General features: G+C 44.2%; 1 protein-coding gene across 1 annotated transcript in view; it reads right to left on the bottom strand.

The window, feature by feature from the left end:
* Window positions 1–24010, bottom strand: part of camta1a (calmodulin binding transcription activator 1a) — a 265794-nt gene that overhangs the window by 143169 nt on the left and 98615 nt on the right. The window contains exon 4 of the mRNA XM_070910084.1: window positions 2393–2460. Coding sequence (XP_070766185.1) covers window positions 2393–2460 — 68 coding nt within the window. The remainder of the gene's footprint in view (window positions 1–2392; window positions 2461–24010) is intronic.

Here is a 24010-nt window from a genome sequence, read left to right as displayed (position 1 = left end):
ACTGTACTTTTACTGTATGGGCCTGGCTGATGCGCACAAGTATTAACATAGCAAAGCACATCAGTGCATGCATGTAATTGGTCCACTTCATCTCATCTTCCTTGTGTTGACAGGATGCCATCTCTATTCAGGGCATGTCCTGCATCGCGTGTCACCTTGGTCAAACAGCTAACGTCAGCTCCTTGCGCTCTGGCTGAGGCCCACTCCCATGTTTACGACCTGCATGTGTCAGAGTTGTTACATGCATGCGGTGCAGCCATGCAGTGCGGTGCCTCTCCGTGTATGACCCTGCTGCTTATCTCTGCCTCCCATCATGCCCTGCTGACCCTGTCTACAGGCGTTGGCAGGGGGAGAATTAGCCTACTTAGCCTATTCCCCACAGGGGTCAACCCACACACAGACATGCAGACAGCACACCCACAATCAGATGTGCACACACTCACCCACACAAGCACCAGGAAATGTGTGATGACAAATGATAAGGCAGCACTTAACCACAGGTGTCCCAAATCTGACCTATCACCCATGACCTTGAGCAGAAAGATTTTCATATAGAGGCCAGCCATCAATCAGCTCGCATCAATCACACATATATGCCGCACCCTTTCACTCCCTCCAACCTTTCCTGGCCCCAACATCCATCACTACGCTCTACCCTTTCACTGACATCTGGGAAAACACAAACACTCTCCCTGCTTCTCTTGTCCAGAAACACACACATAAAGTAATCACACACATCTTGTCCTGCAGTGATGGCTCCTCTAAAACATGGAATGTGTTTTTGTGTCGTCAGGTGGTCTGCAGGTATACACTAGGGGCTGCTCCCTGAGATATCAGCACCTGCACTGAGACATGACATGGGGTTGAAATCCCTGACCACACTGGCAGCTGAGGCCACTGCATAACAGCCAGCCAGTGGTGACAGACTGTGGCTATGAGCATCCGGAGGACCATTTTGCTAGAAAGTCACTGGATCAAACGTCTCTCACATCTCACACAAGTGTCATTTTTAGGCTGTCTTGTGCTGGAGGATGCCAGCGCGCTGACATTTGTAATGCTCTAGCACCCGTCTTAGTCTCTTTTTTTTTACTTGAACCCTTTTATACTTGTTCCTTAATGTCATTTACCATACTACAGCAATATAACAGCCCCTGTATGTTCTGGAGAGAGTAATAAAGGTCAGTCTAATAACTATTCAGGCCACATCTCATGATTGAAATACGCCTGACATTGGTTTCATTTTTGGTGAGTAGCTGGCCTGTGGAGGAGAGGGCATTCTTGATAAAAAACAGGTGAGCTCAGTGCTCTTTTGGCTCATGCTCCATAATTACACCAGAGAACCTATTCTAATTGGCAGTGTCTTTATGCAGAACTATTATCAATGTCCCTCCGAGGCAGTGGAAGAGAGGAGGGGTGGGGATAGGGACGTGAAGAATGGGTTCTATGTCAGTGAGCCCAGGGTCCATTTACACATGGATGAGGACTGCTAATAAAGCCAGCATAGCCAGTCCAGCTTGCAGAAAAAGAGAAAGAAAGCTTTAACACATTGAGCTGATTCCAAATGCATGAAAATGTAAACTTAGTAAAGGGGACATTGTGTTAACAGGCTGTATTTGCTGTAGCGGTGAAATGATTGTGTGGTCTGAATCCCAGAGCTGAAGAGATTAGCCAAAGCTACTCAAACAAAGAGCTGTCCACTACTGTCAAATGTAGAGGAATGCTATTACAAAGCCTCCTGCATTATTAATTATTATACCACATAGATTATATAATTACCCCACAGCCAATGCTGCCACAAAACACATTTGTTTGCTGACATTAAATTTCACGTGGAAACGTTGGCTGAAAAGCCAAGGAGAACGTGTTCTTCATTTGCAAATTGGCCCTATATGTATCTGCATACATTAACAAAATAAATTAACTGCACTGGCACCCCTATACTATTTCAAATATTACAGTAGCTCTTGGCATTTTGTTCCACATGTGGGTGTAATGTCTGACCCTGACAAACACCCCCAGCTTCAACAGTGTTATTAGTTGAGTGGTGAATGTGCAGACAGATAGGAACACATTAACATACCATTCAAAGCAGATGCTGCACCACTGCATGTTATGTTAATTGGCTTGCTAAAAGGCAATTATTAGTCAATATTAATATTCTATCATGTATCTGCAAACTGTAAACTTTTCTGAACAGCCATCAGCAGCCTGTAATATTAAACATCATACACTGAACTTGAAGGAGGTTGCAAGCTGCGCATAAGGGAAATGGTCTTGAAGAAAAAAATATGTAAAACTAAAAATGGAAATCTTGGCTCCCTGAATGTAATACTTTTAGGGCTATGAATCTTAACTTATGTTTTAAAAGAGGGCAGGAGTGTAATTTTCTTACCTTGTTTTAGGGGATGTCGTTAGCCATTCTTCATGCTTTTCAAATGTTATCAAGTAAGCTGCGATCTCCTGTGAAAAAGAGAAGAGAGGAGAGAGGAAGGGAGTGAGGCTTAGATATGTCATCTTTAATCACTGTTCTCTTGTGTTTGTAATACATCGGTGAGACTGCTTCATTGATATTCAGACAGTCTAACCAGCAGCACAAACACAGGAAAGACGGAAACAGGGGCAGTGCCAGGAAGCTCAGGCAGGTAAACGGAGACTGGTAAAAGTAAAGTGAAAGACAGAAGTGGAATGCAGCTGAGGTCAGATCATCTTCTGAGACCATCTTTGTTACGAAAGCTTTGATCAAGTTCTCCTCTGAGGACATCAAGGTGCTCTCAGAAAGATTGACATCTCTGTGTTTGAGAGTGAGCAGCTTTTAACATTTTTGGTCCGATCCTCCCCCAAATCCCTTTGATCTGCCCTTGACACTCCTCTATGGATCAATCCACTCTTTAACCTTTGAATAATAATTACACGCCAGTCTCACAATATTGACATGCGTGTGTACTGCTACTTCAGAAAAGGCTGTTGATCCTTGGACTCAGTTGTGTACAAAGAGATGCTATAGACACTGAAGTAAAAAAAAGCCCAAACTGCCACTGGTATAAATAGAGATACTTCAAACACTTTCATGTTTCCCATGCTTGCCCTGCCTACTGCATCAGTCTGAGTGTAAGGGGGAACACGCTAGACCATACCCGGCCATTTTCTCACCAAACTAATGGGCAGAAATAAAAGCACTTTGGATGCTGGTAGACAACCTAATGATTACCAGCGACAGCCAGCAATTCACTCTTCAGCAAGAACATTTGTCAGCTTCTCAGACTGTAAGAGATAGCTAGACACAAGGACGGACCTGGTGCCATCTTCAACAAAATATATGTTTTAAGTTTCTAAGGATGTGCATTTCTCCTCATGTTGGGGTGTCAACAAATCTTTAAGCATGAATATGTTCAAATATTGTCTTGTTTGGTCTGTGAGGCTTGAGTTTGAGAAACAGCCTCCTCTGGGGCTTTATGTTGTTACTTCGTTCGTCCACATGGGGCAATAATGTCTCCAAAATCACCAGCTTTCTGTACAGCAGAAATCAAAAAAATATGAGACCTGTGTGGCAGCACAAAGCGATCACAAAAACAGAGCCAGCTGTTTTTTTTTGTCTTCTTGACACTCTTTCCTTTCTTCCTTCGTTTCTCGCTGCATGCACACACACTCAAAAGTATGCACCACTGCAAGAAGGCTCCCATTGACTCATCCAGGCTGTGTCACAAGTGTGACCTGGCACAGACACAGCACACTGGCCATGTCCCATAGGGACACTGCAGGGCACTGCAGTGTGAGGGGTTCCCAGGCTGGCAGGGGTCCCAACAGAGAGGGGGTGGTAGCATGACTGGCACCCTTGCCTCCAGGTGCAGGCTTGGAGATAATGCTGTGTTGATTAACTTCCTGTTTTCCTGCCATAATGACCGGAGGCAGAGAAGCCATGACAAGATGGAGTCTTGAATTTAGAAAAAGATAGGAGGGGGATGAGGCTGTCAAGAGGCGCTGGTCCTCTCCTTTATAACTTATGATATACGATGATATACGATAACTTATGATATAGGAAAAAAAACAATATAGCAGTGAAATGTTCGCATGAAAAGAGAAAAAATAACGCTTCACTACTAGGGTCACAACAAAGTTAATTTTCTGCATACATCTGTAAGTAAATTAGACTAACACGGCAGTGATTAGATTAATCCCTGCTATTCTGTGTTCATTTTGGGAGGGATAAACGGCAGCGGGAAGCTCCTTCAGTGACCTCTGTGCCTGTTAGCACATAGCCCCTTCCATCACTCTTGTCTTTAAAACCCCGCCACAGCCCCAGCCTCAGTGGCAGCGGATGAAATAGAGGGCCGCATGGCCTCGTATTTAAAAAAATAAAAAAAATACAAGTGAGCCTCTACCTCTGGCTCTTTGCGCACCCCTCCCTCTCTGAACAGATGCCAGGGATTATTCCAACCCCCCGACCAACCATAAAGGTGCAATAATCTTATGGTGAGGAAACAAACAAAAACAGACGTGCAGCCATTAAACAGCTGCAAAGAGACAAAGTTTGCATGGGCGGCATAATGAGAGGCTAGCGTGCGTTCAGGTTGAGCAAACACGCTTGCGGGTTAGTGCAAGAGGGGTGGAGGGGGAAGCAGGCAAGCAGTGTGCTGAACACTGATGGTGCATCAAAGTCAAACCAGCAGCTGTCAATGGGCTCTGGACTCTATCTGCTGACCTCAGTACCTTTTGCCTGCTCTCCGTCAGTGGGGAAATATTCAGAGGAGGCCCTCTGTACACACAGCTCCTACCTCACTCTACCTTTTAGGTCAGAATCCTGCTCCTGTCAGGCTGTTTGTACTTCCTTCCTTTATGCCTTAGCCTCTCCATTGACATGATCCTTGCTGGGGTTTTATCTCCAGGTGCTGTTGAAATATACTCTACCAGTAAGGGCTGTATTCTGCACAGCTTATATTGAGGCAAACTTCCTTCCAAGCTTGATGTAAATAAATAACAATCAGCGCAAGCTGGCAGTGAACCAGAGAGTAAGTATGAGCAACACCTCCTCTAATTGACACGGCGGTTGCAAAAAAGGGGCCTTTCATTTTACAGGGGAAAGAACAACCCGGAGCTGTTTGTTGTAACCCAGCCATCTCATTTGTTTCTTTTGTCTCTGTAAAAGCTGCGACACACTGTTAGCAAAGGGGGCCGCCCCAGAACATGACGGAGCAGTCTAGCAGTTTCAGGGCTGATGGAGATGGAGAGCCGAGAGTGTTTGTGTGTGTGTTTCTGTCTACCGTGTTACAATCAGAGGGTCTGATTACTGGTTACCTGTCTGGGCCTGGCACGTTATTAACATGCTCTTCAGGAGGTGTCACTCCTGTACTCATCAGTGTTTCTCCCCTCTCGTTTTCTCTTCTCATAGCGTCCATATGCTTTCTCCAATATCTCACTCACTCACATTTTTTTTCCTTTACCATAACCGCTGAGGTGAAAAGGAAAGCCACCATAAGAAAATTTTCATTTTGAGATGACTGGCTTTTACTGTCTCGCCTTTCAAATGATATTTTCACTCTGGAGGTACAACATTCTCTCCAGAGAGAATCAGCTTTTGAAATGTCTACCTATTTGAAATTGGAGATGACACTAACATATTCATCCTATTTCACTTCTTTGCACCAAGGAAGCAGGGGTGTGGGAGCAGGAGCAGTAAACTCTCAGAAAATAAACACTGTTTGACTTGTCCCATATTTTGTCACCAAATTAGCTGCAATGACAATTTTAGGGGTAACTGTTTGTAAAACTGATCAGATGGATTCATCAGACCCTCAACCTTTCTTTCACAAAAGTGAGTCAAAGATGACGCCAGCGTTTAATGGAGATATTCCACGGTAGATTCACTGTCCTGGGATGACCTGAGGCTAGATTGTTTTGCTGTTCCCTCTGATTCTCTCTCTCACTAGCAACTTTGATTTATGGGACAAAAGACAGGCGTTGAGAGGACCAACGCTCCAGCATTTGGATGACAGACCTGATCACTTGAAACAACTGTCGCTGTTCCATTAGAAGGAGAGATAGGAGTCTTTTGGCATTATCTCAGGACGCATCAGACACCTGTCTCTAAACACCATCCATAATGTCTCTCCTCTGCTTCTGCATCCACAGCGCATTTGAGCTGACAGAAAATGAGAGGTGGGAATGATACAGAGCAGGGAGGACAAAACTCTGAAGCACATTCCCTTCTGTGCCACCTCTACATTAAAATACCAACACTTACTCATTGTCTGAGAATTTAATCTCAGTTTTTAAAAACCACGATTTACTGGAGACATTATGTAAAAACATAGTAAGTAATGACTCATTCTTCGTGAGCTCAACCATTTAAAACCGGTCTTCATCACCCCAAAAGCAAGGATTCAACAATTACAGCGCATGTTTGTCCATTACAGTATTATTCCAGTTATACTGGTGCTTTAGTGACACTAATGAAAAGGCACTTAATGAATAGCTGTATTAGAAAAACTAACTTTAGCAACAGTATTGATTGCAGTAAAAGCTTGAGCTAATGAAATGAATATGAGAGGGCAGGAAGATGCGAAAGAATAGATGGAGGAAAGTCTGGTTAGAGAGAAGAGTGCAGCGCCTCCAGCCTGCCTCGTGGTGAAGTCTGGGGAATGCATCCTCAAAGCTTTGACCTTGCCCTGCACTTGAAAGCAGGAAGTGGATGAGAGGGGGCCAAGGGAGGGATACGGTGAGAGGAGCCCTCCCTGATGACCTGGGTTTTGCTGTGGAGTGCCAGGTCATCTGATATTTCCTCCAGGGCAGCCCAGGAAACCAACCTGCCCAGGGCCGGGCACAAATGGAGGAGGAGGAAGGGAGGAGGGGGGTTGCTGAAGCTCCAGGCTATCACAAGATTACACCAGAAAAAATTCAAATGCAATTAGACACAGAAGAGATAGAGACTGGCACTAAAGAAAGGGATGGAGGAGGAGGGTGGGAGAGTTACTGAAAAGGGAGAGGATAATCAAAAAGGAGAAAGGAGGAACAAAGTTTAAAGTTTTTTTCCCCATGACAATGATAAATGTATTTAAAACAGGAGAAGCGTGAAGGTATGGTGATTAAAAAAGAGCGCTTCGGTTCGATTCTGCAAGCAAAAGCACCTTTGCTGAATCATTTTGGTTTTTTTTTGTTTATACTTCATGAATTCTTAATGCACAAGCAATAATGTATCACACACTGTATCTATGTAATCTCATATGGCCATATTACTCTTTTAAGCTGGGGAGAGTAGTGAGGGTGAATCTATTTTAGCAAGCTGTAACCTCCAGCTAGCCTTTAAGATTGTTTGAGCACGGTTCATAATAGGATGCAGTGGATCTGCTATCAAGAACAACAGTCATGACGGAGGAAAAGAGAGGAAGTCAGAGGGGTGAGACAGAAACAGAGACATCGGAGAGTGAGAGAGTTGAGAAAGTGAAAGTAAGCAACAACAGAGTATGGAGCTGTTGACAGCTGCACTTGGCATCTGTTGAAGAGGAGTGAGGCTGTTCTATGACTCCCTGTGCTGGGTTAAAAAGATGCCCTCTCCAGTATACTGCTCATTAGGACCTGCATGGGGCTTCCCAGGAATACCCATGCTAAAAAGAAGGGGTGGAAGTCACACTGTGTCCACTCTATTGCTCCGCTGTGTAGGAGCAACAGAGTTGTTCTGCTCTACCTTACCCACTAGCATAAACAATCCTGTGTTTTGGCCACTGATGTACCAGTGGTACAAGTGCGTCATCATGGCGGAACGAAATTCGGAGCCCACAATAATGCATGTGTTGTTCCCGCGTCACACCCAGCACAGTTGCTCAGCACACTTGTACACCACAAACGCCTTACCATATGTTTAAAACACACTTCAGGCAATTTAGTTCTGTTTCTCCATCTAGCTCGCTATGTACCGCCTCAGCTCCTGCAGTTTGGCTCTCTCTTGCCATACAGGAGGCGGGAAGAGCAAGACAAGCCATACACTGCCCTACATTATACATAGTTCTGGGATCAATTTGGAATTGATCCTGGATAGCTTAGATGTTTTCCAGTAGTTGGTCAATGCTTCTCTTCACATTTCTGCTTGGCATGCTGGTCATAAGACTGTTCTGAAAAAGGAGGCATTCTCCTGGGGAGGCCCCTCTCACTCCTCAACGCTGCACACCTCCCTGCTCCTGCAATCAATGTTACCCACAGCAGCTGCTACGCCAGCACTCTCCTTTTTGTTTACAATTTGACTTCTTTACACTATATACTTTCATACCAGCAGAAGACCTAGCAGTAAGGAAGAACAGTAGCAGAGGAGGGGTCTGGCTCCAGAGGGGTGAAATTTTTACAATGGGCCGTACACGCTAACAGCCTAACTTCATTTTATTAGCGTAACAAAATGAAATATGATTGGTGTGCATACAACAGAGCTCTTGTGCATGCTCATGCCCACAAACACACATGGGTTTCTACATAGGGGTAACGAAAGGTAAAACCAGAAAAAATGAAAAGTGAGAAACATATCAAATTCAGATGTGTCCATACAGGGCAGAATGAGTTATTATATGATTATCATATGTTGCAGCCGTCATAGTCACCAGATCTCAACCCAACTGAACACGTATTGAAGATTTCAGACATGGCTTTTTGAAAAAAAGAAAGGGGGGCTCAACATCGTACTAAGACATTTCCTGTTGGCTTTTTGTTTCATTTGTCACCCACCTGTATAAGAAGCAAAGTTCAGCAACCAATCAAGCAACTAGCTTGTCACGTAGGCCTATTCTACAACTCTTAAAGTTTGTCAGCTTTAAGAGGTAGTCGATCGCAAAAACAATTAAATACAGAATCAGGCGCAATACTACAGGCTCCAATTAGACAAAGACAGCAGCACTATGGCAGAAGAAAAGTTACTTAATTAGGATTAGCTACAGTAGCTTTATCAATTAACTGAATAAACCACTAGCTAAAAGAGAAGTCACGTTTTTTGAGGGACAGTGGGTGACTTTGACGACTGACAGATTTTTATTAATATTCCTAAAGTTTACAAAATAAACACAATTAAATAGTGACTAATATCATTATCACAGAAATGATATTATATTCCCTCTTCCTTCCCAGTTTTGATTCCTGCTGCTCTGCTGGGCCAGCTGGGGCCTCACTAATGGGTCTAATAAAGACTTCATAGTGACAGATTGAAGTGAGAAATCAATTCTGGCAATACACGGTAAATTATTTGTGACATTGTGTTTTTATTTGTGGAAAAAAAGTATTCATACAATTTTACTATCTTACCCCAAATCTAGGTACATACAAAATCCTATAGAAACTCTCATTATTATTGTTTTTCTACTGTACTCTGTGCTCCATGACACCGTGTGTGAGGGGGCAGAATACGCCATCTCCCTTCCCACCTCCTCTGCCTCAGAATGAGAAGCTGCAGCCATATGCTGAAGGGAAAACAGGACAGACTGAAAGAGAGAGAGAGAGGGAGCTGGCATGAGGGAGGATTGTTTTGGCTTTGGAGCCATGGCTGCTGTCTCGGATGTTCGTTGAGAGGATGTAATTATTTGGCCTTGAAGGACTACAATGGTCAGCCCACACTGTAACATCACACCTGTGCGTGCACGTCTTGTATTTCTATGCATTTGTATCGTAGTATACTTGTGTCCATGGTATAACAGAACAGGAGCAATAGCAGAGAATCAGCAGCAAGGACTAGGAAAGATTAGAGAAGGAGGAAAGCAGAGAGGCAACCCTAGCACAAGAAAAACCTGGAGGACTCACAAGAAAGGTTTATGTGGGAATGAATCTACAGCATGTGGTGTGTTAGGGACACACTGAATGAGAATTGGACATAGAGTTGACTGAGATGAAATACATCCATCTTTGTCAGGCATAATTAGGCAGCATTGTGACCCTGTGGTTGTTGCTATGGATGTGTATGTGCCTGCTGATGTAAAGCCCATATGGGACCTCCTACTGCTGTACCCTTGAGAGATGTGTCTTGTGTAATGATTCTATTACACCTCTCTTCTTCTTCTATCTCTCGCTCCCTCTCTTTCCCTCAGGCTCTAACTTCTGGCAAGACTTTAAGATGTGTTAGAGACTCGGCGGAAATATGGAGCACTACATTAGTAAACAGGGCAAAAAATGTGTATGTGTGCGCTGCAGGGCGCGGCGGGAAGCGGCCAGGTTCACTTCCTGGCGCCCCGTGGCTGTCTGACCTCTGACGTCTATGCTGCACGTCCTCTTCATCATCTATGCAGCAGGATGTCTGTTCCCCCCTGCTGACGGCCCAACCAAGGAGAACGGAGAGTGGCGGAGCCTCCATGATGCTGACCTTACCCGAGCCCCACTGCCGAGACTCCAGGCTGTTACCCTATTCTGCTGCTGAACTTTTTTCCCCCCTCAAACCCAACTTCCACCAAAAGAGGGAAAAAACCTGCAGGAGCAGTCAAACTTACTGGAGGAGATGGTTCTTTCTGTGTCTCCTTTCTCTCTAATACTTTACTGTATGTCTTCTATTTGACAGATGTGCTTGTTTTGGAAGACAGCAGATATTGAAAGTGCCGTGTCAGATTGTACAGCCAAAAGCCGCCAGGTCTGTTTGACTCCGAATGTAATTTCACAATTTGATATAGAGTGCAGACATAAATGCTACATTTGTTGCTTCCTTATGCTTTGTGTGAGAAAGATATTGCAGTGAAAATCCACAGAGAGCGCATTAAATGTCATCTAAATATAATTGAGGCGTGATTTCTCTCTGTGGAGACATTGTAAGAATATAAGCACTATATCCTCAAATATCACCCAAATTTTCCCAAAAGTCAAGGAGCGATGGTATCGTGCATAAATGAAGTGACAGTGGAATCTAGAAGGTCACCATTCACTTCATATCAATCAACTGATGTCAGCTTTCATTTTAAGGCTCCTGCAGGACCTATCCAAAGAGGGGAGGGGAGACGGGGGGAGACTCCCCCGTATTCCTCGAAAGGCACAAATGAGAAGAGTTCTGTCTCAAGCCTATTTATTTCAGGCTCCAGAATCAATTAATGCCTGAATTATCCTCTGAATCCCACTATTCAGTGCAGCCAAATGACTGGGGCACCCTTGCATGAAACCAATTTCTAACTTTCAATCCAAGACACACCCCAGAACCACCTATAGGTCTCACTTCAAAACTGCAGCTATCTTTGACCAGGGAGTCATGCACGTGTGCCTGTGAGCATGTGGTGCAAATATGTGTGTGCGTTTGCATAAGTAGCATGCTGTGCTGAGAATATTTGGGGTTATGTAAAGTTTATAGAGTTCGGTTCAACCTGTTCTCAATCTGCAGCTATAGTGAAAGAGCTCTTAAATACAAAAATGCAGGATGTTCTGACAGGAGAACAAATTGTGACACACAAACTAAAGCCTGTTCACCATGTTAAAGGCAGGAAGAGAAGAGGCGAAGGAGAGGAAGGAGGAGGAGGTGGAGGAGGAGGAGAGAAAGAGGCAAAGAAACAGATTGAAGAAGAGGCAGATTATGTGTTAAAGGGCAAAATGTTATGTCTTTAATCGACTACAGTATATGCCATGAAAGAAACAGGATGAAACATTGAGCCCACACTGTCCGTCCATAGAGAGTGACACACTCTGCTCTAGAGACAGAGAGAAAAGACATGAAGACAAGACAAGTCTGAAAATTCACCAAAGGGATGGCCAGATCTCCAGCTCAGGCCAATTAGCCGGCAGAAACTCTTTTTTTCCCCAACTACTCGTCAGCATGAAAGGATCACCCTTTGTCTGTCAGACTCATGCCTCTATCCTCTATTGCTACTTCCTGTATACAGTCTGTACAGTGCACACACACACACACACACACAGCCTTTTAATTTTTACATGAACAAGTTACATTCCTGCAACTCCCTTTTCTGTTCCTGTCATCTCTCTGGACGCCTGTCAACACACACATGTCCAGGAAGAACACACACACACTCACACATAGGAACATTGACTGTACATGCAGGCACACACAACAGTATCAGTCAAATCCTCACATGAACTGCTCTCATTTTATCTCCTCTCAGCTCCTGCCATCTCGCTGACTGATGTGATTGTTAGTTCTGGAGGAGGGCTCTCTTTAATTGAAGTGGGTGTGAGTGCGTGTATGTGTGTGTGTGTGTGTGTGTATAACTATCTGTCCAGCGCATCGCCTGGCCATGGCTGGTATTGTTTGGCCTATCAGACAAGCTGTCAAGTGCTCTCTCTCTCTCTCTCTCTCTCTCTCTCTCTGCCGCTTTGTGTTCATGTTACAATAATGGGAATGTGGGACTGTGAAGGTCACAGATGCCTGAAGTCAAACCAGCTTGCCGGCATGCGTGTTTTGTCTCCCAACAGCAGACCCCAACAGCAGACATCTATGTAACACTAACCATCCACATGAGCTACAGTCAATGACCACTCAACACCAGTAATCATCATGTTCAAGGTCATTTTCACCAAACTGAAGCTAGCAATTACTGAAGTGCATCTCTGCAGCTGTATAGGTTTCACTTGCACTTTTTTTCCCACTGAGCTAACTTTTCCTAAACTTTTCTGCCTCTATCTGCATACTCCCATCTGCCTTGTGTGCATTATCAGTCTCACATCTCTCCCCTCTTAAAGTTTGGCCCGTTGAGAGGGGAGGCGCAGGCTGCTCTTTGTGAAGGCTGCTCTCTGCAGACGGTGGGGAATCGATCAGCCAGACGCTCCAGTGGCCTGCTCCTTTGTGAGCCCAGTCTGGCTCCGTGCAGCTCTCCTCTGTTTATCTCCCTCACGTCGCTCGCTGGCTACATGCTCTTAATTAAACATGCCGCACGGCTATTAATTGTCAACCAGATTCAATTTGTTCCCCGGGCACGCTGTGAATGGGCCTCTCCTCCCAGAACAAAGGTGTCCGAACAGCCATGTCAGAGTTGAACAAAAGGCCCAAGGCATCACTTCTATCTCCCACAGCCTGAGCTGCTACAGCTCACAGGCAGCCATTGAATGAGGTGTTATCCCGGCAGATTTCCAGGCAGGTGTTCACGAGAGGTTCAGAGAAAACCGTCTTGTACTTTGCCACACCATATTTTTTCCACCAAATGACATTTGGGCAGAAACAAAGCACTCCATCAGAATTTAGCTGCTACACCTTTGCGAGCTGTCATAATGCTTTTACCTGCACAAATACCCATTCGGTAAAATACTCTAAATCGGCCTCATTTTTTTAATCTTGTTAGGTTGTTTTTTTTATTTTACATGGGAACTCTTTTGACAAATGGTGGAAACAAACGAATAAATAACCCAATGACTGCTAAGATGAATCTGGGGGTAAGCAGCTGCCAAGCCATAATATAATTCATGGCCATGCATCAATGTTACTGGAGACTACTCCAGCACCCAGCCAGTACCCACAGAGCCAGGTGCCAACACATCCATCCCCTTGCAATTCCCTCATCCGTCCCACCTCTCAGTCACACCAGCCGTCACCCCAATCAATGGTCCCTTCCCAAAAACCTAAAGCTCTGGGCTCCAGCTGGTGCCAAGGAGGCCTGGCTGGTGCTATTGTGTCACTGACTAAACCCCTCTACAATACAACGATAAACCGGCCCCCTCTGTGCCTCCTAAGTCACACCCAGAGCAGATGCCAAACCAAGAGCTGTCCATGCACACTCACATAGAGACCTCTTAACCACAGGGCCTCCAAAGAACTGACACAGTCAAACGATACTGCAGGTAATGTTAGTCTAGTTTTAAAGCCTAGAATGTGCCTAGCTATATCCTAAGGTAGAAATATATACAAAGGCAAAAAGGAAAGAAAAAAATATTTACAAGTTTACCATCTCGATAAACAAAAGCAGTATTGTAGTATAGAATATACTATTGTGTAGAAAGCCTCGTTCAAACACTGCGTTGAGGAATTATTAATGAGTAAGACGAAGGTGCTGTAGCATATACAGAGAGGAGATCTTTTCCCCAGTGTGCTTCTGTGCCTGCCTTTTCAGCAATCCCAATATTTTGCTGCTGGTGAACTCACTGAGCAGTTGAGGAATTACTTATTTAAAAGATAAGGTTTCCTCTGTTGTCAGCAAAAACCGCCTCTTGTCCATAACGGGAGAAAACCAATGCAGTGTGAAATCAAAGGTCACCCAGAGACAAATAGCACTAACAGGCAAGAGCAGGGGTGACAAACGCTCCCTCTCTGTGCTCACCAAATTAATTAAGAGTGGAGATTCAACGTGGCGTCCCCAACACAAAGGAAAACAAGCAGCCTTGTTGTTGTTTCAGTAAGACTTTTAAGACAACAAACACACTCTCCTTTTCTCTATTGTAATCAAAGCATGTTTACCTCCGTCTCTCAAATGACTGTTTCATTGAATGTTTTATATGGCAGCTTTGAGAAGTCATTGATCTCAATCTAGGCCCTGAGATGCCTCCATTGAGCTTGCGTCAGCCTGCCTTCAGCCCAGGACCCTTGGGGCACTGCATTAAACGCCCTACTCCAGGCAGCCAGCTAATCCACAACATTCGCAGGTGTCTCTGTCTGGCCATGACCAGAAGATAAGCCCAAGCCTGGAGGAGACGGCAGCGAGCAACAGACAGTAAGTGCACATTTGAGTGTGTCTTTGCATCCGGTCCACAGTCAGTCACCCAGTTGAGGAGATGGGCTGAAAACAGCAGGTCTGAGACCAAGCCTGGATAATGACACCTCATCTGGGACCAGCTAGCGAGAAACATCTGCATCCCCTTATCTCTGCAATGGCTGCACTGTTGAAACGACATGCCGACCATTTACTGGATTACCCTACAGTAAGCTGCTGCCTGATGTTCTTTCACAGATCAGTGTAGTGGAAATGTTTATACAGAGCGAGCTGGGACGAGAAAGTTGTCTCAATGTCTTAGATAAGCATGAAAAGCCAGCGCGCCAGCCTCAGGCACAGATCGCAATGCACTCACCTAGCATTGATCCCAGTCACAATGTTCAGTCGACCAATTCTGGACGAGAAATCTTAATAAACTGCAGTTTAATTACTCCAGAAGGTAATGATGAGAAGTTTTAATGTTGACTGGGATCATTGTACTCAATCCATTCAACCAGTATTTAAGTAGTAGCACAGCACCCTACAAATGCTCTGAACACAGTCAAGGGCTTGAGCCAGGAGGATGAATTTAATTTGAAATGTTGAATGCTCTCATATTGGGCCAATTAATTCCACAAGAAAATGGTTGATTCCAGACAGAAAGCTTGTGAGAAACAAAAGTTTGGTTAATTAGATTTACTATCAAGGGCAGTTAGTTAGCACTACATAATATCCCACAAATATATTGCATTCATAAATTGTTTAATTTACATTGCATTAACAACGAGGGGTCTATGCCCTTGATGTTGGTAAAATATAGGATGGGGAGCATAGCACTAAGCTAGAATGTACCACATGTAAGGTCATGTTCAGCTGTAGCTTTTGGCCCTTTAATGGGCATTTATTGTTCATCAAGTGTGTGTGTGTGTGTGCATGTGTGTGAATGCTTGCAGGGATCTACGAGTGTATTTTATGTGTTGCCCCCCCCCCCACCCCCCCACCCCTAGCAAGGGGCAGCACCACCCTGGCCTCACTGCCTCCACCCACTCATCCATCCCACGTCTTGTCTAATTAAACATCGTTAACATTCATCCCAAGGTCTTATGCAGATGAGCACAGAGGGAATGTGGTGCACTGCGCAATAAGAAAACAACTTGCGGGGTGGCAGAGAGGTGAGCACAGGGATGAGATGAGGTTGTATCCGAATTGAGACGTGCATGGATATCTCCGATTTGACCTCATTCATCAATTAATTACCACCATTAGTAGGAGGTGATGTGGAACCAAAGCTGAAATCACTGCACCGTGGCATCTCCACCACCGGTTTGTTGATTGTGTGCATGCCGGCACATGTGTATGACAGACAGGTACCCATTAAGCACTGAGTCAGGTACGTTTAAGTGTGTCTATGTGTATGTGTAGCTACAATATGACCAGAAAGGCAGGCAGACAGACAAACTGATGGGCATCCAGCCAGGCACTGCCATCGGTGTCTCCTCAACAGAGCTGTGATCACAGCGCAGTCCTGTCATGTGGCTGTCACTCTATCACTCACAGTCACACACACACACACACACACACCACATCATCACACCATACCACGCCGCCGCCATGCTAACGTCTGAGACGGTATGGTCCTATCTTAAAAGACACTCTTTGTTGCTTTGTAGCTTGTAGGGCACTTGAAGTGTAATTTGAAAAGCAATACTGTCACCCTTTTGCACATACCCTATGCCCTGAATTAGCACCAGGGACACTATCAGTCAGGTAACCTGGTGTGCAAGGAAAACAAGAAAACAATATGGAAAAGATTTTCAGTGGAGTCTATGTGAGACGTGAGAGAAGAGATAGAGGTTATGAGTGTGTCAACAACTTTGTGTAAGGACCCAATGTCAGTTCATTTACTTTTTCACAAATTTTGAAGGTGCTAGCAAACATTTCAGCTATTCAAATGCAACATAAAAGCCATAAAGCTGGCATTAGCTTTGCATGCATTGTAGAAAGATCTCAACAGGGGTATACTATGTGTGAGCAGGTGTATTTGTCAGAGACAGAGACAGGCTTTGTGCACTAGCCTAGGCATGAATGGCACTTTACAGTATTTAATCCAGGAGACTAAAATGGTTTTAAGAGGCTGTGGTAGTTGTTATGGTCTGAGGGAGTGCCTGCCAGGGCAGTGGGGCGGGTGTGGCAGCAAGGCTGAGTTATGCGCGTCGCACATGGACTCATATTTTTGAGGCCAAGCTGACGGTTGGCCATGCACGGCAGCACAGCACAGCACTTCCTAAGATCCTGTTTGTAACTGTCTGTGGAACAAGAGCCCGAGGGAGGAGCCTGCTTAAACTCACTCACCTTCACCACCGGCCTCAGATCCATCTTTGTGCATTGCATGCATCCCACATGCACTTATGCACACATGCACTAAGAACTAAGTACACGCACAAAAATATATACTAGCACACATACACATGTCACACAAGCTGTGCGCAAACACAGCACAGGGTCAGCACACCACATGTGGGCCTTTGCAAAAATAAATAGGACCGGTGTCAAATAGGCATGCATGAAAAAGCACAAAAAGCACTTTGCCCCGCATACATATCTGATGCACGTCAACAGCCAAGGTCAGTCCAAATCCTCTCCCAATCGGCGGCCACTTGAATCACCTTCAAGGATCAACAACTTTCATATGGTGCTTTGCGAGTCTCTTCCATAAACATGTCATGCTACTTGAGTTCCAGTTAGTCTAACTGAGTGATAAGCTCATTGTGGGCTAGTCAACAGTGCTGTTGATAAAACTAGGAGAAGGGGGCGCTGTGTAGACAGTCAAGTGCAGGCAGTCAGGGTGAGCAGGCGGGCTCAGGAAACGATGATGAAGTGCAGCATTAGTGCGGTGATTAACTCCTTCTCCTGCTCTTCCTCCTCTCGTTCAGTCCCATTTCCTCCCACTGCTGGCCGGGAGGGGAGCCTGTGATCGGTGTGTGTGAGATTCCCTTGACACACCGTCCATCTGTGTGTGTGAGCTGGCAAGCCAGCAGGCCGTCTTCACCAACATGCTGTCGGGGTCCCTTCTCAATGTCTCTCCCTTACAAACCTTTCCTCTCAGGCTCTCCAAACAGCGCTGAAACTTTGATGAGATAGCGCTCCATTTGGCATGACATGATGCTTACATGCTATGGAGGATAAGTGTGTAAAACAACTTGGATCTATGTGCCATACAAATGCAATGAAATGAATTTTACATGGGATTGTAGGCAATCTTAAACACTATCTCTTTTCCCACTGTGATCTACGCAGTATCTGTGTATGCTTGAAAGAAGAAAACCATGTAGAACCTCTCTGAAGAAAAGTCATGACTCTTCACAGCACTGTGTCACCAAGCTGAAAAACAATCTAGCTAACTCACCTACAAATATATAATATATCAAATATATCAAATACCTCCATCCATCCATCCATTGTTACATCTCTCTCCCTCATTTCCTGTCATCTCTCAACTATAGCTATCTAATAAAGGCACATCTATCTTAATAAGTTAAAATGCTATTTGACAAATTTTAAATTTAAATGCTCAAAGATGCTCAAATGAGTTTTGTGTTATTAAGTGTGTTTAGCCTTGTTCTACTCTCTGCTAAGATTTGAAACTATTTCTAACCAAACAAGCAAGTAGTTTGTATTTTAAACATTTAAATCTGAAAATCAATGAGGCCAAGTTGCTTGTTAAGATGGACTTCTTTGCATTAGCACACAAGAACAGAGGGGGAGAGAGCAGTCCAGCTCCTATGACCCTTTCCAAGCAGTGATCAGAGGGCCAGGTGGCTGTGGCAAATGACCTGCACTCAATGGTGCAGTAATAGCTTCACCTCTTCACCAGAGAGGCTATTCTGTGATCACATAGTCCCCACTCATATCAGATTGCATCATCAGCCGCCAAGCAGGGAAGTCCTTTTTTTTCTCACAGGTGCACAGAAAAAAAAACAAGCCCAGTGGAAACCCAGCAAGCTAAAAACACAGAATGAGTCAGACTCCTGTTATTAGCAAGTCTGCAGAAGCTGACTCCTCCAGATGACAATAACTGGGGCTTATAATATTCTGCCGTGTGAACCAATTTCACCCTCATTACCCATAATGCTATTGTTAGTAAACTAGTTGTTCCTTTGTGCAGACCCAGATGCATCTATTTTTATATTTATATAATCTTTATTAGAAAAAAATGATTGTATCACTCACAGTTAATACATTTCAGCCCCCTCCACATGTAATGGGAGTGTCTTTGAACGCACAGCAGTGCTCAAAGCGCCACTCAGGCATGGCCTTCTGGGAAGAGGGTGGTGGTATTGAACACGTCTCACGGACACTCCTTAGACATCCCTCTCATATGCAGATTCAGACTAATGCCCCATGGACCGCACACAATGTGCACCTCTTGTTAGGCATTGAAAAATATTCTGACGCAATTCGCTGCTAAAATAAACTTACTCTCTGTCATTCCAACATAATTCAAAACTTCTTATCATTTCAAGACGGCTGCTGCTGTTTGCTGCAGAGAGGATAAAACCCATGGAAGAGAGGCACTCTTTCACACAGACAGGCAGTCAACCTTAATAACAGCAGCATTTACAATGTTTTGAAGATTTTGTAGACTTTCACCTGTTATAACCATCAGTATTAAGTGTCTTTCTGCGAAGGTGATTCTCACAGTGGGATGTGTATCTCTTCTTGTCTCTCTTTATCTCCTGTGCCCTTATAAATTCTTGACAATTACATGCCAAGGCTTCTTTTTTTTTCCAAGAGTAGAAATTACAGCTGTCTCCTCTCCTCTCTTTCATCCTAGCATCGCTCATCTATTATTCAGTTTTTAATTTGGCTATTTGAGGTTTGTTCCCTCGTTTGGCGACAAGTAAGCCTCTGCTAAACAGGCACCTTATCCATTACACTAAATCTAGCACACAGCAGACAGCATTCTGGAATTGACCATTAGAGGGGTTATTGATATAACCACCATTCCCTCTCGTCATTATCCCTCTAATTTATCCGTAATTGTATAGCAGCTTTTTGGAGTTATTCTCACCTTGGATGCAAAGAGAAAGCATCTTCACTTTTTGAAACACATCCATGTTTGGGTAGTTTACACAAAAACCTATCCATTAAATTATGGAGGGGCAGTATTCGGTCTAGGCAAAACCAGGTCTCAATTGTGGCCATTTTGTTCAAGAGCTTTTGTGTTTGTGACAAAAGTTTCCAAATTGCAGTCGGATTTTACTCAGGGTACCATCACACTTCTGGTCATCGTTACAGAGAGATGGGCTTCCTCTGACTGATCTTCAGACTCCTATAATCATATGCAATTGTGGTAAAGTGAAAAGAAAGACATGGCTCTTTACTGGGATCTATGGCTCATTGTATCTTATGTGTCACACGAGCCAAGGATCAATAGTACTCAATAGTCTATTAATAGGCAAGTCTTAGCTCTGTTCAGACTACAGCACCAGTCTGTCCACTAGACCAGCCCATGAAAAGAAGAGGGTGCAATAGAAACCGATCCTCGCTTTTCTGTTAACAGTGAAAGCCTCTTAATCATCTCAGTTTCCCATTGACTTAACCCTCCATGCTTCTCCCCCTCTCACAGAAGGCCTATCTTAGAGGGGATAGTTAACCGACCCCCACCTCCCCTCCTTGCCACAGAGAAGATGACTCTGTCTGTTGAGGAGTTTGGAAGTGAGGTCAAGGAGGTTTTCTTCAGTTGCACTGCAACATAATTCCAGCCTGGACTGGCACGTTTGGGTAATAGCTTAAAATATCCGATGTACAGTCGTACCTGAGTAGAGCACCACATTATCTTAATCATACATTTAAAATGGAGTGTTTTTTTATAATAAAGACCACTCTCCACATTCAACTCTGATGATAATAAGATACCCTGTAACAGGAGTGATTACTGACAAGTACAAGAGCATCTTCATCTTAAGTGTCAGTGATCTGCCTAATAGACCATAGTATGTAGTTATCTGATAGAGACAGTCACCAAAATCAGACTCCAGTCGCTCACTCATGCAGACAATCAAAGGACACCTGAGTAATATAAAACAAATATTGCTATTGATCAGCAGTCTTTAATTTCCTCCCACCTCTAATAATGTTGAAAACCAAATAGAGCCTCGGGCCTTCAACTATTTACCATCTTGCACAGATTACAGCATCAATACTGGTCGAAGAAGATCTATTGATGAATTCCTTTCTGTTTGTTTAAGCCTGTTGTTTTGTTGAGTACCTTTATTAAATAGTATTAAATGAGTGTTTGTTATAATCCATCATTTACTTTACTTTACTAAACATACGGTATAGTTTTGCCCCCCTCTGTTGATTTCATGCCTGTAGTATTACTTTATGTGCTGTTTGATGGGAGAAGGAGGGGGGCAGTCACTCAATAGGATGATCTGATATTCTTCTTCCTCTCTGGTTCTTCCACCACCTTGGGCTCAGCCAGTAGGGGATTTAGCTGGGAAGGGGAGGTGGTCAGCATCACATGATCTCCCCTCGGTAGTTGAGCACCGCCCCCCTTTTGCGGGACGGGGGCTGTCACATTCGTCTTTGTCATGGTGCGGCGTGCCACCCATTCATCAGGCCTGCCAGCAATGGCATCCCTTTCCTCTGTGTGCCCGGAGACTGGGCACGTCTGGGCCTGACTGCATCCCAGATACACACAGAGAGCAACACACAGACACTCTGATGGATTCATTTATTAGGCCTTTCATTACCCAGGGGGCCAATGGTGAATCGCAATGCACTGAATGCCACAGCAATGCACAGCTATGCTGTTGCCCTCTAGGCCTACTGCTATCATGGACAGGCTTTCAGAGGACAGAATAATCTTCCGGACAGTGTCTCATTAGACACTGGTAACCATTCGGATTACCAAATTAAATGAGTAATTCAACATATAAAACATAGACACAGAGGATAATCTGCTCATGTTCCTCTATATGTGCAATGCAACAGACCCTAAAGGATATAATGCTTCCTAGCCTCCTTGCCTCAGCAGGAAGATGATTCTACTCACATTTTATCTGACTGCATGTTAGGCGGGTGAACACTCCTTTTGTTTTACTATGTGGCCCAGTCTGCCCAATTCCCATGACTTTATGAACCTTGTTTTAAAAAGCCAATTCAGAATCAGTTCTTTTGTACGTGACAGCCTGCAGATTCCAAAGCAATTGGAGAGAAACCAACCACAGAGTAGATGTGTGAGGATAGAGTTCAATACTGCCTGCAAAACTTAGTATTATTGATTGCCCAGGAAGATAAATTCAATATAGTCTAAAGAAGTTAGAATTGTGGATCTACAAGCCAAGCAATTCAATAGTGTTCATCTCATGCAATGGTGAGGATCTGGGCACTGTCTGATTCAATCCTAGAAGCTGTGGAGAAGGCTTGCAGGGATGGAAGAGCCAACTAATGCAATACGCTGCAGCTTCAGAGAGGATCTTTGGAGTCAACAAATTTAATAGAGCCACTTTATCCCCTCATATGTTCGTGCAACTAGATTTAGAGTGTGGAGGTTCCCCCTGTGAAGCTCCTAGGAGCTGGGGAGTTTATCCTAAATAAACTGTCGTCTTTATTGCATCTTTCTCCAAGTCCAAGCCAAGCCCTGGTTTAATTATAACAAATCCACCGCATGTGTTCACCATGTTTGCCAGTAATGAAGGCTGCTTAAAAGAAAATTGCTCAAAGCAACTTCTGTCAACAACAATGGCAGAGGGGAGACATCTCTGTCTCCTGTAAAATATTTAGGTTTTACTCTGGGTGTAAACACTAAGCTCCTTGTCTCTGATTCTACTCAGAGGGAAAATAGGCAGATGGGTACAACTGTCACAACGATAAAGAGGTTTTCATCCGATGAGAGAGGTGCTCATTTGAGAGGCGCAGTTGAAATTCAAAATCATCACAATCCTGCGAGACCATGTACGACTCAGGCACTGGCACAATAGCGACAAGGCTCTCATCTCACCCCGGACATTTACAATCAAGGCCAAATTAAGTGTGGCATGAATTAGCCACAGATAACATAAACTAGCGCACAGGGGATGGAGGAGGGCTATGATTTACACCACTCAAGAGGATACGATACATTTCAATTTCAATTAAGAATTTGAACAACGTCAAAGCCTAGCTTTAATATTGCCCATAATAAAAGAACTCATTTGAATATCTGCTCCATTCTCTCAAGATATTAGGATGAGGAATCACTCGTTAAAAATGAGGAGAAGAAAGGGAACAAGATAAGCATTTCTAATTGCTACCATGTTTGTTTCCTAATATGTGACCCACAACACTAAAATTATGTAGTTTGAAAACAAAAAGGAAACTGCAAAGGCATTAAAGTGTGCTAGGAGGAGGCAGAGGCGTGCTAGGAATGCTCAACTACAAATTTAGCTGTGAGGAACCCTGAATAACAGAGGCGCTGGTTGTAATCCCAACACTATGCTGCACTGTCAAGCAGCTAATAAAAATAGGCTGGTGGCAGATCAAGTCTGTGATTCAAATACATTCAAAGCCTTTCTTAACTGAACTGCAAAAATCCCATTCTGGCTCATTTTCAGACTATTTCTTCTCTTCGTTTTCACTCTCCCTTCCTGCCTTTTCATTGTTCTCTAGGTCTCTCTCTCCTCTCTCACTCCTGCTCCCTATCTCCCCTCTCACAGTATCATTGCTAAATCTATTTGGAGCCGCCGCTGGGAGCAATTGAGCAGAAATGGGTTTGTGCACATCTTGAAAACTGTGTCTGTCATAAAAACACAAAGGTTCAGCACAAAGAACTGGTTAAATATCCATGTGTCTGGCCACTGGTAGCCTGCAGGTGTCCTCAGCTAGGGCAACTGTTGGCTTGGAACAACATCAGAGCAGCACACCCACTGTACTGTAGCTTTGCTTTAGCAATGTGTGTACTGCAAAAATCAATTCTCTGTCTATCTGGGACTGCTATGTGTGCTACACAGGCTATTACACAACTTGACCATACTGAAAGCGAGCTAGGATGACCAGCATGTAGTAATGTACTGCTATCACAATAACAATACCTCCGAACCAACAGCAGTACAGCGGTGCCTAGAGAGACATCACACTCCCTCCTTTTGATGAATCAAGTCGTGGGGATGGCACCATGTGACAGCGCTGCTTCCATTTGTCGGAGTGAGATAATATGACTTCAGCTAAAGCCCTCTGAACCTCAAAGAGCACGTTCATCTCCATGACTTTGAATTCATTACCCATCAAAGATAAGTCTCCTTTTCACACGCAGAGCTCTATTTGTCAGTGTCACCACACAAAGGAGAGGGGCAACTTATTCATGCCAAACATGCCTCCAGTTTCAACTTTTGGTCGCCCCTTTGAGCACTGTTTTTTAATTAAAAGAGGTTCCCTTTCTTCTCTTTTTTTTTAGCAGGAAT

This window comes from Enoplosus armatus, chromosome 8 (genome assembly GCF_043641665.1).
Source record: "Enoplosus armatus isolate fEnoArm2 chromosome 8, fEnoArm2.hap1, whole genome shotgun sequence".
Lineage (NCBI taxonomy): Eukaryota > Metazoa > Chordata > Actinopteri > Centrarchiformes > Enoplosidae > Enoplosus > Enoplosus armatus.
The sequence above is the reverse complement of the archived record's forward strand: the minus strand, read 5'-3'. Positions and strand labels throughout refer to the sequence as shown.